The 15,690-nt window shown below is 39.0% G+C and overlaps 1 protein-coding gene across 1 annotated transcript in view; it reads left to right on the plus strand.

Annotated features, from left to right (window-relative positions):
- The first annotated feature begins 11,149 nt into the window (after positions 1-11,149).
- The window catches only part of WDR7 (WD repeat domain 7), a 45,668-nt gene continuing 41,127 nt past the window's right edge, over positions 11,150-15,690 (plus strand). Inside the window, exons 1-2 of the mRNA XM_010295497.1 lie at positions 11,150-11,308; positions 12,491-12,597. Of these exons, the coding sequence (XP_010293799.1) occupies positions 11,150-11,308; positions 12,491-12,597 (266 nt within the window). The remainder of the gene's footprint in view (positions 11,309-12,490; positions 12,598-15,690) is intronic.

Raw genomic sequence — 15,690 nt, forward strand, 5'->3', positions numbered from 1 at the left:
GGCTGTCCGCCGTGACGCTGGACCTGCCAGCGGGCTTCCCCGGGCCTGGCCTTTCGGTGAGTTTCAAGCCACAACGCACCGTGGGCTTTTTGTAATGCCTCGCGTGGGTGGCGGGAGTCGGTAATAAGCGACCGCTTATTAATAGGATGTAGAGCTCTTGCTCTGATAACGGAAAGTTATCTAGGGAGTGACTTTTCATACAGAAATATCTGGGGAATAATCATTTGTAGGAACTTGAATTTCTTTTAATGACAAGTTTTCATTACTTCACGGCCTCTCTATTTTCTTTTTCTGAGACAGCCACGATATTATTGGCCACTAGGGATGTGATGTAGGGTTTACTTTGCAACTGCTTTGGATAACTGTCCTTCATGTGATCATGACAGTTTTAGGCAGGAAAAAATATATGTGGATTTGATGTGTCATCAAATTAAGTGCCAGAAAAACCAGCAAAGAGCTTTCAAAGGTATCTGTTAACTACAATGAAAGATTTGTAGTTCCAAATTATTATTTCCTGCTCTTTCTTGTTTTATAACCTTCTGTGTATACAGGGAGTGGTGGAGTCTTTTGGGGGGATAACCAATTTTTTTTCATATTGTTAAATATTTTTAAATCAGACTTTTGTAGTCATTCACTCAGCTGGGGCAAGGGGCAAGCAATAATCCTTAATTGGATTGTCACTTGTTATTGCCACCTAAAGGTTAAGGAAGAGCTTGTGTCTTACCTAGTTTTCAGTTTCTGGTTTGGAACACAAGTTTGTATTTGTTGCATTTGTTTTTGATCCTGAGTGTATTGGGATGGCTCGACAGTAACATTTACAATCTTTTTATTTAGATTACTGTAATATGTAATGACCAATTCAAGACATAGAGCCCTGTAACAAGTATTATTTTGGCATGCTTGAAATACAAATATGTTGTACGATGTAGCACTGCAATTTGGAGAGAGCTCTTGCAGGTAAATTGACTTTGGGGGACATAGAGGTAATGGCTGCACAATGTTATGGAGAAGCTCCTGATTTAGGGGAAAAGTGAAGAAGCCTTGAGGTGATGGAATTTTTAGTCAACAAAGTACATGGGGATGAAAGAAGGTCAGGTGCTATTAATGTTTTAATCCTTGGTCAGCATAATGAGAACACTGGTCTGGTTTGTTAGTTGTTATTACCTTGATTGAAATCACCTTTTCACTTCACATAAAATTCAGTGTAACCTAACAGTTTTGACCAAGTTCAAAATAGTAGGTTAGTTTTCTCCTGCAGATATGCTTAGTTCTGTTTTAATGAGTAGGGTTAGTGAGGTCAGTGTGAACACTCATAGTAGTAAAATAAGTATGCTGTGTTTCTGAAATTGGGGCCTTTCAAAAGTCCTTGCACCTCTTCATGATGGAGGGATACATCAGTTCCCCTTCATAGCTGTTGGGGTTTTATTGTGTATATTGAAAAGAATTTCAAAATAAACATGGTTGCCAGTTTAACTCCCCAGCTGCTACCCCCTTTTGTGTGTATTTGTGTGTGTGTGCATGTCCATGTGCATCCGGGTGGCATTAAAACTGCTGGTTTACCTATCTTTGGTTGCTGTCACTGTGAACGAATTGTTTCTTGATTGTATAGTTAACAATTTATTGCATTCTTCACCTGTTTACTCATACCACTCCCTTAGTGAAAAATTGCATTTTTTCAAATACTTCTTTTTTATAAGCAGTTTTTAGCATAGTGTTGCAATAATCTTTTTGTGGTTGCAAAAGAAAGTGTACTGTTAATTGGATAAACTATAAAGGTACAGTTGTCATTCTCTAAGTTTTGCATTCAGTGCTTACCATATGCAAGCTGAAATGATAATGATTTGATGCATGTGTCAAAGCGTAAGATCTGTCCTAATAGATTGTTTGATAGTATTTTGTATCCTGCAGACCAGGTCCAAAATTTCTTTTAGCTAAAAAAACCCCAACAATAAAAAAATCAGGGATTTATTTGCTGAAAAAGTATTACCTTTTTAAAAGCTTTCACAGACTTCCCAGTTGGCATGGATTTACAAAGGGTGAGTTGTGCATAACGAAGATGACAGCCTCCTGCGATGAGATGACGAGCAGTGAGTGTTGTTTAGCTTGACTATAGTAAGGCTTCAACACAGTTTCCCATAAGATCCTTACAGACGAGCTGCTGATGAAAACCCACGGAATGGTCGGGCTCAACGGGCTGCCGTTGTCAGCATGATGGCCAGCTGGAGGGTGGTTGAGTGCTGAAACAGGTTGCACAGGGTGAGGTTGTGGAGTCCCCATCCTTGGAGATATCCAGAACTCCACTGGACACGGTCCAGGGCAACCTGCTGTAGCTGGCCTAGCTTTTGCAGGGGTCTGGAGGGTGTGATTGTCCCGAGGTGCCTGTCAACCTCAGCTGTTCTCTGATTCAAACTTGCTTTGTTAGATTAATGATAGGTTAAGGAAGCAAAAGTATTTCACATTTGATCCCTTTGTAGTGATTCAGAACTAACTCCAAAAGAAACTGAAAATTACTGACAGACCTTCAGTGACAAGCAGAATTTAATTGACATAGCAAACTTTACTGACCATTTGTATTTAATAACAGAAATGTTTATTTCTTCACAATATATTTAAAGAAAGGCATGATTGTTTAAATATGTGGGTTCTTAGAGTGAAAAATCTCTGCAGCTCTGGGTAAAGTACTTAATTTTCTTCTCCCTACCTCATTAATCATTTTTCTCCATCCCCAAGTATTAAATGGATAAGGTAACTTGTAATTAAATCATCAGATTTTTAGAAAATGGACTGGATTATTCAAATGGAAGCCATGATTTAACAGAAATGAGCCTTTATCATAAATGTATGATTTTTTTTTTATGTAAATTGTTTTAGGAGGGGTGTTACAATGCTTAACTAATGTCTTTATGAATGAAAGATTCTGTATGCATGAAAAATATTAGGCATAAAAATTGCTGTTCACTTGAAAATATGCAATCCACTTAGAAGATTTGTCCTGATGTCATGGATGGCAGCCATCTCTGTATTTATTGATGGCAACTCTGAATAATAATGTAATTTAAACACTGCTGAAAATACAGAAAAATGGCATTACCATGTGCTAAACATTGATAGGGAAAGTGATGATTTATTCTTAACCTATCTGAGTTGCTTTGTTTGAACATAAGCACAGTTACATTTATTTAAAAGCAGATGTTCATTTGGAAGCCTTTAATGGTTCATTTTGGAGCTGTTACATACTGAGAACGTATATGATAAAGAAACAGTCAATTCATAGATGTATTTCTTTGGCAGATTCTTTTAGTGTCCACACATATCCTGAGATTAATTCTTTATATGCATGTGCTTTAATTGAAATAAATGTGTTTGGAAACAGTTGCTCTTGGCTTTTGCTGTGCTTTGTTAAGACTAAGGTAGATTTACTTATCTTTTAATTTCTTTCCCAAAAGATGCGTTCCTTTCTCCTGGCCTGCCTTGTATCCTGCCCTTGCGCTTGGTGTACCAGGATCTATCTCCCTGAGGAGACAGGCTCTAGTGCAGCACAGGGCTCACTGAGCTGAGTTCTGGCAGCCTCATACCACAGTGCTGTAATGGGACATGAAAGTACTAATCTGACTGGGTTTATGCACAGCTGATACTCTCTGTCTCTGTTTGGGGAGATATCGCTGTGATTTGTTCCAGACTGCAGTAATTCCTAGCGCTTAGGTGTGCAGTGCTTCCAAAAGTGCCCAGGTAACTCTGAATTCCAGCAGGGTCACACGTGGCAGATAGCAACATGATGATTGCTTATTGCTCATGCACATAGACAACACCTAAAACAGGTTTCTTTTTGGTGACATAACTGAAGTTACTCTCCTGATTTTGTAATTCTAGCAATACTACTAATTTTTAAAGTTATGTGTGCAAACTGTTAGGGCTAAGTGCTGTAAGAGGGTGAAGAATTTGTGTGGTTCTGCCTGCCCTGTCTGTGCTTTGATAGTTGTGAGCAGATCAGATGAGTTGGGCAGTAGTGTTTAGTTGTACTGAAGGACGATGTTAATTGTACTTTCTGGTTCTCTCGCCTGCAATCCGTGTTCTGTTCTTCTATCCTTTCCTTTAGCTTTGTTTTCTGCTTGTGCAGCCTGCAACATCATTATCCCTGCTGCTTCTTAAACCTTTCCTCATATATCTACCCACTGAAATGTTTGAGGGCAAGGAAATCTACGTACGCATCAGATGCTGTTCTGATACTGCCAGCTAGAGCATTATATCCACCTGCTAATGACAGGTGCAAAAGGAAACTGGTTTTATTTTCCCAGGGCAAGGCAGAGGGGAAAAGTCACTCTCACTAGCTCCTTGTCTTTCTACCATAAATTAATTTTGGTTTTGTGTGCTTTTTCTGGCTGTAAAAATCCTTATTATAGATGCTGTTTCAGCACAAATAACTTGAGGCTTGCAAGGTTTAATCAGGTCTCAAGGCTTCCCATCATGACTGAAAGCTGTGGGAAGACTTGAGGAAATTGCAAATAAAATGTTCCTTCAACAGGAACAGTTTGTATACAGGTGGAGGAAGGTTTGTGGATTTATTATTTTTTTGCCTCTCTGTTGCTGTCACTTGGAAAGATAAAAGTATGTGCGAAAACTGGACGGACAGGAACACTAAGCATTTTTTAAAATACTGGACGTTTCCAGGCGTGAGTTGTGGCAGAAGCTAATAACCCATATGATAAAGGCTTTGAGTCCTGCTGTGGTTTGTATGCAGAATCTTCTTTTTCAGGTGTTATTCTGGATTGGTGCATATTAGGTTTATTTTATGAGACAGCTAAAGTAGAGGAACAAAAAAATTACATGACTCTATCTTTAATCTATTATAGAAACAATTGTTATAAAGCCCTCTGACTGTGCATCTGACCTTTGTCTTTATACCTGTGGCTATCCTACCTGGTCATTCTCCTGACTGTATTGAACGTAAGCTACTGTTAACTTGAAAATTTTCTATGCATCTGCCTTGTAACTTCATCATCAGACTTTGATTTGACATTACTATTATGTTTTCTGATTGTAATTTCGTTCAATAAGTTAGCTGTGAATAGTTTATCATAGCTTACTAGTCCTGAAAGTGCTAGTTAGTGTTTAGAGGACGATGGCTTGATAAAGATGTTTATGTGAGTCTTTGATTCAGTATTTAATATGGTGTACATGAGAAATCAGTTTAATAGCTTTATTCAAATAGGAATTTATCCCAGATTATGAAATTTGCCTAAATACCAGCCTTAAATAGTGCAGTTGAAAGAGTCACTTGACTGTTCTACCAGATCAGCATATTATTTTTTTACTTTTTTTGGATCATCTGCTAATCTAAAGAATCACTTCCTCCTCAAATACAAAGAGCATAGCTGAGATGTATTTGTCTATATCTCTAACTGGCTTATATTTTGACAATATAGTGGACCTAGTAACAAAAGCATGAAAAAGGCTGAGGTACTCAACGCCATTTTTGCCTTGGTTTTCACAGGGAAGATAAAAATCCGTAGGAGCAGAGAGTGGCTAATGTGATTGGGAGGCTGCTCTCTACGGTTGGAAGGTCGTGGTGATGGCGTGAAGTCCCTGGTGGCCGTGGAAAGTCCTGGATCTGAAATGGCACATGGGCTGCACAGCAGCTTTGCAGAAAAGCAACTGGGCATCCTGGTAGGGAAGCAGCTGTGTGTCCTTGTGGCCAAGAGAGTTGCATGCTGGACTGTACTAGCAAGGCTGTGGCCAGCCGGTCAAGAAAAGGAGGCTGCACTGCGGTACTGTGTGCGGCCTGGGGCTTCCTGGTACAAGGAAGCTGTTGGTATGTTGGAGTGATCTGGTGGAGGGCTGCCGGGGTGGTTCAGCCTTTGTGTCTGCAGTTAGGTAAAGATACAGCAGCAGAAAACTGGACATCTAGGATACTTCCATTTAAATGAAAAAAATAGACACATCTTTATTTTATATTTCTCTAATTGTTCTGTCTGGCGAAACATGCCCCACTACTCTGGACTGTTCTGGTACACCCTCAGAGAGACGGTGACGCATGGGAGTAAGCGGTTATCCGCTGTAGGCAAATAGCGGAAGAGCCAGCTTTAGAGGGAATTTGAGAGACTATGGGTTTGTTCAGGGTTGTGCAAAGGGACTGAAGAAGAGGGGCTTTGACTCCAAAGATGTGAGTGGAAATAACTTCCTAAGGCACTGCAAATGGGAGTGCTGCTGTGATTTACATTGCAACTTTTACCTTATGAAAAAGCAAATATGAGGGAGAGAAAAGATCCTGTGATGTGGGGCAGAGAATGAAAAAGAGAGCCTCCGCTTTTGTCAAGTCTTTTCAGGAGAGTCTTTTCCCACATCCCTGCACCTGTGTATTGTCTCTTTGAGACAGGTAATTTGAAAGTGAAGTAAAATAACTACAGGTATGCATTTGTATGTACACATGTCTGTATACACACATACCCCCCTACATACATGCAGTAACACCAACCCATTCTTTTATTGGGAGTTTGGAGGAAGGAAACTGGGATTCTGGCACTCATGGAAGTGACAGAGAAAAACTTAACAATCCCGATGAAGACAGAGGGGTATTAAGCAGGAAGAACTCAACTCAGTTTGACATCGCCATTTTCCAGTTCAAAGTTCCCGTTCCCTTTTCTGCAAAAATAGTTTATTCTTGAAAGGTATAAATGACTAGAATGTGGGATTTCATTTATAATGACTCACTGTGTGCTTTTTGACCATTTGTTAGTTGTACAGTGTTTACTTGCTGCTGCAGTTTGTGATCATTGATGTAAAAAAGTTATTGATTGCTTACAGACAGTGAGTGAGTTTTGGTTTTTGCAGGGGATGTATTCAGTGTTTGCCAATGATAGAGAAGGGTTGTTCTTTGTAGACTGAAGTCTTCAGCTGTTAAAATGAGCTTGTGGTACTTTCTGAAAACGAAGTTTTTAATGAAGGCATTGCGGTACCATAATAAAAAACTAGAAGGAAAGAGGTAGTTTTTCTTTTTGCTCTCTCTCCCAAGGGTTGATGTGAAATATTTTAAGAATTCTGCTTCTCTTAGATAAAAGTTTTGAAATATGAATATCTGTAAGCCTTTAGAAAGTATTTTGCTGTTGATGTTTTCAGTACTTTCTCTGCATGGAAAATATAAAATACATTAAGTTACTTATATGTGCTAATACTGTTGTGTGTTGTAATATCCTATATGTTCCTTCTGAAAATTCAGTTTAAGTATATATTTATAGTGCTATTGATTTTAAAGGTTTTTTTATCAGTAGTTTGGAAGAGCATTAAACTGACTGCAAAATTTCAAGGAGCAATTTTATCTCTTGGTAGGGGATCTTCTGTATTTGTTCAAAAGTGCAACCGTTTGCATTGCTGAAGCAATCAGGTGACATGTAAATACTGTGACTTGGTCCCTGAACTGTGAGCAACAGGAAAGGAATGAGAACGTATTTTTACATTGCTTACCAGCATTTTTCCTCGTACATTTTTCATCTCTGAAATTATTGATGGATTGCTTTCTTATCCATTAAAACTTAGTGCATAGATTACACTGCTGATCAAACCCTATTTACTGTCATGAAAAAAACACCCTTGGAGGAAGTGTGGTCGAACAAGTGCTTTTGAGATCACCGCGAACCAGTGTGTCTTCTAGTCGGGGGTGAGAGGAGTGCGCTGTGTGTTACCTGCGGGGGCTGCCATTGTGGCATCTCTCAGGATTAATCTAGGCAGTCTTGCATTTCTGCTCCACCGTAGTGGAGCTGCTGAAGGGAGCTTTTTGCAGGTAGCAAGGGAAGAACACTTGGTAAAGAATATTGCACCGTAATTGGTATTCAAGTGCTTTAATATATAAAAAGCAAAGAAATTTCTGTCTCTCCCTACCTTTCCTAGTGTGTCCTTTGTTTTATTTCATTACAAAAACTGGGTGATAAGAGTTAGATGGGTATTTTTATTTGTTTGTTTTGGTGATTGTTGTTGTTGTTCTTGTTTCTGATTGCATGTTTTTGTATTACATCTCAACTCTTTATTTCTGTTTTTCACTGTGTTTTTATGGTAATTTCACTCTTAAATCAAGTATTTTTAGAAGTGTAGCTCTTAGTAATATCACCATGTTCCTTAAAATTTTTAAATTATTTAACGGTTCTGTGTTGTGATGGTCCAGACAGAACAATTGATCTACCATTGCGTAACAATTAACACTACATTTACAGGCATGTTTTACAACTACTAATTCCAGGGCAGCTGTTAGGATGTTGCAGTAGATTGCAACTGCTTGATTGTTGGTCTTTATTTATACTTGTCCATTAAATGACAACTCTGACTAAAATAAGTAGTTGTTAATAAAGACAGTCCAACTGGATGCAAGAAAAGAGTTGGCATAAAATGGCATTTCATAGTAAGTGAAACTACTGCTTTTATGCTATGGATTTTGTGAAAAAACCTTAACACATTTCTCACTTTTCAGAAGTTCGAGTACCTCTAGCTGGCCCCCTAAGATGTTTTACGGTTCGTCATACTTAGCTATTCATTACACTGCTCTTGCTGCCTTCCCTTCCCCCATTTTTCCATGTACATTATCAGGTTCGATTTCTCTGGCTGCAGAGCTTGGTTGCACTAGGAGTACAGGCAGCATTGGTCAAAATTAATTAAAAAAATGCTTTCTTGTAGAAATCGCACTGTAATTTTCATACAGATGAGATGACATTAATTTATGTTAAACTCCATGTAGTATAGTAAAAAAAAATGTTCTGAAATAGAAGGTATTTTTGGTACAGAAAGCACTTGTTTAAGTGTGGGAGTCACCACTAGGAATGGCCAGGGTAGTGTAAGATCAAAAGGTCAAGTTCGTGGCTGGTACAATCACGGTCTCTGTAGTTGCCTCTACTTATATCAAATCTGAGTTTGTCTCAAAGGGGAGACACTAAACCTTGCGTGATAGTTTTCAGTGGAACAGAATTTTGATTAAGTTCCCACAACTTCCATGGAAATCTGGAGCTCATGCTTGTGCTCCCTTTGCTAAAAGGGCAGGCGGGGTTGCTTTGTGGTGGTTGGCGGTAGCTGGGCAGAGGCTCAGCATGACTCCACTAGGTTTGCTAGTTAGTTCCGTATAACCACGGCAGTTGTCTGATCGGAGTATCACGGGGACACCAGCGGAACTGTGGTTATCACAGTGGGGAAGTAAAGTTCTAGTGAACCCGACTTGGATTCAGGATGACCTTTATTTTTCCTTTGTCATAATTCAGAATTTTTTTCCCTCCTCTGAAGTAGAATGCACTATAACTTAAGTTCCAGCATTTTTGCAGAATATACGTAAAAATATACCCAAATGAGTCATGAGCTCAGCTGGTTACCTGGAAAGCAGAAGAAAGTCTTGTATTTACTGTTTCCTTTCCCTGTGCGTGGGCTTTCTTGTGTTCCCTGCCAGAGGGGTGCAGGCAGGCAGTTCCCAGAGCTGCTGCTCGCATCGGCCCTTGCCCAGCCGTTGACAACATCAGTATAAGCAAACTCACATTCAAGGATTGTACAGAATCAAAACACTGAAGTTGCTGGCAAGCTCAGAATGCTGATAACAAAAACAGTGGTTTGTTTTGGTGTTTAAATCTTGTGCTAATCCTCCTAACTGGTTTTTATTACTACAACTTGAATTTCTATCATTTCTTCCTCTCTGAAGTTATGATTCGAACATGTTTGTTGTTCTCTATTTCCCAGTCACCAAGAAAATTTTGGCTTTGACAGATAAAAATTTCCCCATGTTACTTGTGTCAATATATTTATAGGATACTAAATGTTGCTGTGAAGATAGTGTTGCATCTATTTCTTGTTGGATAGTGCGCAGAATCTTGTTCAGATGGCAAATCACGGTGATTGAAACTACCTTCACATATTTAATAAGCACATCTAGTGCTACTGTGCACATCTAGTGGATCCTGAAGTGCTGTAGTGCAGGGTGTTGCAGGAATAAGTCAGTGCCTGCTTGTTGAATCTCAGTCTCTAAATCCCTTCAGTTCTCGTTTGGGATTGGGCTCATGGTGGTTGGTAGCGGTGGAGAAATGAGAGTGCATCAGAAGTGGTCTGTATTTGCTGTTTTCTTTCTTTCCTAGCTTTCCTTAGTTCTAAATAGTGTTGATAATGCTAGTAAGGATTTTTTCCCCTCAGAGCACATCTTTTGATTTTGCATGTTCTCATTCCTTTTCCATCACCCCGTCTAAGGAGCTTTTGCTTGCATCTGGCTCTGCTAGCCCTAGAAGGCAGGCTATAGAAGTAAATCTTGAGCCACCGACATTAGAGAGGCGACACTTTGAAAACATTTACCGCTCAGGCTTAGAAACCAGAAACTGAAAGGTTCAAAACCGACATAGATTTTTAATCACACTATTTCTATTTCTAATTGGCTTTTGTTTGTTTATTTAGCCTCTTTAGCTGTGTGAGAGGTGGTATGAACTATCAGAGTAAGAGTATGAGTTAAGGAGTGGCATAAACCTTGAAAATGTTTTCTACCTCTAATTTCACCTAATGCAGGGTACTACATATTCTGACACAAATATCCATTTGAAAAAGCCATGTCAGTGTGACACTGTTCTAACAGAACGGTATTTTTGGTAAGTGCATCGTTGTCTATGGAAAGCTCCAGAGCCTATTTTTGACTAAAGGTGGTTGCATTTGCAGATGGGGATGAACCCTACTATCGGGCATATAACAGCTGCTGCGGCCCTTGACTTAAAGCATTTGTTACTTCAAAATTGTTCTAAAAGGAGTGATTGTGGCAAAAGTACCTGCGTGCATAGGGATATAATATTTGGTACCTATACATGTAGATGAAAAGTATCTTTTGCAAAATGTGTAAGAAGTCAAAATTGTGAGGTTATAATCCTATTGCAGTTCACTGTATTTTTTTCAATTTACAAAGAATTTTGTTTGATCCATATAGGAAGTTGAATGCATTCTCTGATGAGAGTAGGGGTAAGATTGTGTATTGTAATTTATTTGAAGAGTGGCATACATGGTGACTATGTTTCATTTGTGTAACAAGTTTATGAAGTTGCTTCAGACTAATTTTTAAAGTTTTTGTGAGGATAAGAATGTGCTAAGTGCAGGAATGGCATACCTGCTGAGATGTAATATTTATCATCTTGATTACATTGGCAGGAGTGAAAGCAAAATGGCAGGAAACAGCCTCGTTCTGCCCATCGTCTTGTGGGGCCGCAAAGCCCCCACGCACTGCATATCCACCCTGCTGCTCATGGAGGACGCATCAGTCATTGTCACAGGATGCCACGATGGACAAATATGTCTCTGGGACCTTTCTTTGGATTTAGAGGTAAGACTAAAGTCTGTGTAATCTTAATTTTATTTGTGTTTAAGGTGTGTACCATTGTCGCCAGTGTGATTTTCTTCTTTGATACTATAGTATCCATTCTGGTCTTCAGTTCTTTCTACACCCTGTTCACCTGTCCTTTCTTCCTCCCTCTTATGAGCCCTGTATTGACACTACATGCTTCCTGTAGTGAATATTTCAGACTAGCAAGAGACACACTTGCTCTTGAACTTTATTGCTGCTCCTGCAGTAATTTTTTTTTTTAAGTAATTACTTCCTCTTTTCTGGAACTGCTCTAAACTGGTTGCTAATCTCAAGTTTAGCTGCTTAATATTGTTTTGTGAAAACCGATGCCAGTGATCAGAGGACTGTACTTTAATAACCTTTAAAAGTTCTCTTTTTATTCAACCATTTTTTTCCTTGAAAGCTGAAAGAGGAAAAAAAGCCTAGTAGCAGAGGTAAAGGTTGATGATGAATTATTTTATGCCAGTGACTGCCGTGGAGTAGAAACCTGCAAGTGTCTGTTTTGAATACGATCTTGTAGTTTGCCTTGGTACAAAGAGTTTTAAACTCTTGGAATGGAATAGCAAAACAATCCTTTCTTTGGGGGGGAGCGGGAAAAAAAAGGCAGCATGCTTCACTGAATACCTAAAAATCTCTGTGAGTTACCCCCATAAATTATGTTTGTCTGGTATATTTAAAAAGAGAGACCAGGAGAAAGCAACTAGTTCTTTTTAGAAAGGACAAATAAAGGGCAGTTTTCTTTTTTATCTTTAATCTATGCGTGGGCTTTACATAAACTTATTTATGAATATATAGAGTTGTGAACTATACTTCATTGGGGGAGAAGGCTATTGTTGCAGTACAACACAATTTTTTCATTCAAATTGGGCCAAATTCAGCTTATGATTTAAAAATGTAGATAGCATGAGTTTGCAAAATGCATTTTTTCACAAATTTGCATTATGGTATTAGGCCGAAACTTTTTTCATGTTACTATAGCAGCATTCTGTGCAAACTCTTAAGATTATACATCTGCTGCTATGCTAATTAAGTGTGTGTATATAGGTATTAACACACATATATTTATATAATATGTAAAATGGAAATCTGGAATATGTATATTCTGGTTAAGTAATAGTGCTTATGCTGTTTTTACTTCACATTTTATTTCCCTGATTCTAGATTAATCCCAGAGCTCTGTTGTTTGGTCATACAGCCTCAATTACTTGTTTATCAAAGGCCTCTGCTTCCAGTGAAAAGCAGTATATAGTGAGTGCATCAGAAAGCGGGTGAGTTTCCTGAGGATTTATTAATATGCAGATCTGTTAAAAAATGGAAATTGAGGGTAGAGATCAGTTTGTTTACATACACAGTATTTTTTACTAAGTATAAGGTCTCTGTATAATGCCTAGTATGATGTCCAAATGATGGTACTTCTGCACTGTAGATATTGAGTGTGGTGTGCATTTTGGATTCGTGGCCTGACAAGAGCATAGGGAAGTGCCGGTGATGCTGGAGGGCTTCTTCTGATGTTTGTTGTACCTTGGGAGGCAGCGGCAGAACGCTGCGTGTTGTACGTAAAGCAGTATGTGGAGCACTGGGTGTGATTTATGTTTGGATGGGCAGTGAGATGTGTGACGTTGTTTCCTTCAGTCAAGCAAGGCACTTCTGTGCTTTCTGTCATCTTTTTGCTTGAGTGAGTTGGTCAGTTCAGTTGACAGTAGATCTGTATTTTGCACCTTTTTCTCAGCTTATCCAAGATCTGTTTCTTGAGTGAAAGCAAGCTTGAATTGTACTGTAGCTTGTTGGCAGGAAAGGATTCCTAACGTTTCAAAACTTGGAAACCTGTCACACAATTTTTCTGTATTTCTGTTGTAATGTTTGGTTTTTATCCTTAAGAAAAAGAAGTAAAAAAATACATTTTATTTTTAAGTGGTTTTATTTACTAATCAGAGCAACTGTTTAGAGGGTGGAAGGGGGAAGGATTTCTCATGCAATTGACATAAATGGGGATTGCAGTCAGGTAATTTGAAGAAAATAAAATCTTATTCTAACTTTTAAATATACTTTGTACACTCACATTTAAGCCTAGATTTTTGGCTAATTTCTTGAAAAGATGCACAATTTGATAAATAGCAGGCCAAAGCTTTGGGGCCAACTAGTTTTGCGGTTTATAACTCACGTGTTAATTCCCTCCACGTCTTCTCCTTCCCGTCCTCTACCCCAAGCTGAGTACAGGATCTTTAGTAACTGACTACCCTCTGCTGGGAGAGCACTTTCAGCTGGCTAAATAACTTGTCCTACTGCAGTTTCATGCTGTAGCTTTTGCTGTCTGAATTCAGTTCCCCTCCCACTATGGAGAGATTTTCCCCGTGCCCCTGTGCGTTAGTAGCCGGCAGGAGCTGGAGCCGTGCTTGGCAGCACAGCATAGCTCAGGCCGGACGGGAAGAGGGCCCAGCTTAAACAGCCTTGCAGAGATGAGGAGCCCTCACCGAGACATCTTCTGGTGCTTTCTCAAGAGCTCTTCAAGGCCAGACAGCAGTAAACAAAGTTGTTCGTGAGCCCAGGCCAGCACCTGCAAGTGGGAGGATGCATTCCCTGTGTCCTTGTGTATGCACTCGTACTCTGGCTGGCTATATGAAAGCGAGTCCTCATTACCAGTGAGCAGTTTCTAGGAAACAGGCCATGGTCTTGGTCTTCTGATAGTATCATTCTGGAAGGCAGGAGACTTTTTTTCCCCCAAAATATGAGCCTAGTTTTCATTCAGGGAGTTGGAATAATTACTGCTGTTACCAAGAGTTTAGAATAGTTTCTGAGTTCCTAAGTAGAGGTGCCAGCACTTCAGTTATAAATGAATTGTCTTCCTCAATGGACTTGCATTGAACAAGATGGGTTGCCCTTCACTCCTGTCTTATGGCAGGCCTTCTCATAATACTGCTGATTTTTAGCACCTCTTTCTTGAGTCTTAACAGCACGGGGAATGCTACGTGTTGAGGTATGGTATAGGTTTAAAAAGGATTAGCTCTCTTTGTGGAGATGGTTACTTTTATTCCAGAATAACAGTATTTTGGAAAGAAGTTGTAATTACACATCATAATATTCCTTCTTAAACTAGTGAAGATGTTGAACACTTTAATGTGGTATGCATGTGCAATTTCTTTTTAAAACATGCCTTTCCACTTTGCCTTTTCAAAGTTTGCTTTGAAAAGTTAACATTTCCAACTCTGCTGCCTTTCATTAGGCAAAATATTTAACCTGAAAGTATTTGCCAAGGTATTCCCTGAGCATCAGTCTGTTCTTGAGGGTTGCTTTTTCATTGATGCATGGAACTTGCTGTTGACAAAAAAAGGTCAAAAAAGTACAAAAGTACTGAATGACAGACTTTTCTGCTGTGCAAAGCAAACTTATAAAAGGAAGAAGAAGTTTGTGAGGCTGCAGTTTTTTTGTTTGTTTGCTTTGTTTTTAAGAGGCTGTTTGCCAAAAGGTGGATCTCCAGGCTGAGGCTGATTTTGATCAACTCTGGTTGAGGAGGAAATTTCTTAACCTCTGCCTGTATAAATGTAGCTGGCCAGGTATAGGTCTGTTATGTATCCAAATAAAATAAAGAAGTTTTTCATCTGGAAAAGGTGGGGAACAATATGACTAAATAATCTTTTAACATTGAAGTTGATAGTAGAATTTCCACCTTGTACTGGTTTCAGTACTAAGTAATCTTTTCCTTTGGATTTTGAACCAAAATATGTTTTTTGTTGTGAAATGATATATCTGATGTAAAGGGGAAAAAGATGAGAAAGCAGCCGGCAGATTCTGTTCTGATGAAATTTTAATATAAAATTTTTAAAGTAATATTTTTTAAATACCATAAATAGGGGGAATGGCTGCTAATTTGAATGAATACATAGGGGTAACTGTAATCTTTGCTTATAAGGCAAATCAGAAAAGTATCTACTGGAACTATTTATAGTTCGTTGCTCAGTGCTTTCAGTTTGCCCTTAGAAGTGCTGAAGAGTAGCAGGTGATGCTTCCACATCTTAACAGCCTGGGCCCTCAGAAAAACCCGCAGGGCCCACTGCCATCTGACACAGATCTGTTTTCTGTAATACTGTTTTCTTCCTCACAAATGCAGAGAAGGCAAGCTAATCTTTAGGTGACTTAGGGGGTGTGGCAGAAGTATATGTAATGACCTGAAACATTTGTGAGAAATTCTCAGTTACCTCCTTGAGTTTACTTAATATTGTTTGTTTACGATGCACCTTGACATTTGACTTGTTTCCCCTTATCTTTTTATGGAAGAAGAGGTTGTGTAGATTCAGATAGAAGGACTGGAAATTCAAGTTGATTTTGATGAAGTTTTCTTTATCTAAATACTGTCCATATAGTCA

This window comes from Phaethon lepturus, unplaced genomic scaffold (genome assembly GCF_000687285.1).
Source record: "Phaethon lepturus isolate BGI_N335 unplaced genomic scaffold, ASM68728v1 scaffold50489, whole genome shotgun sequence".
In the NCBI taxonomy this organism is placed as follows: domain Eukaryota; kingdom Metazoa; phylum Chordata; class Aves; order Phaethontiformes; family Phaethontidae; genus Phaethon; species Phaethon lepturus.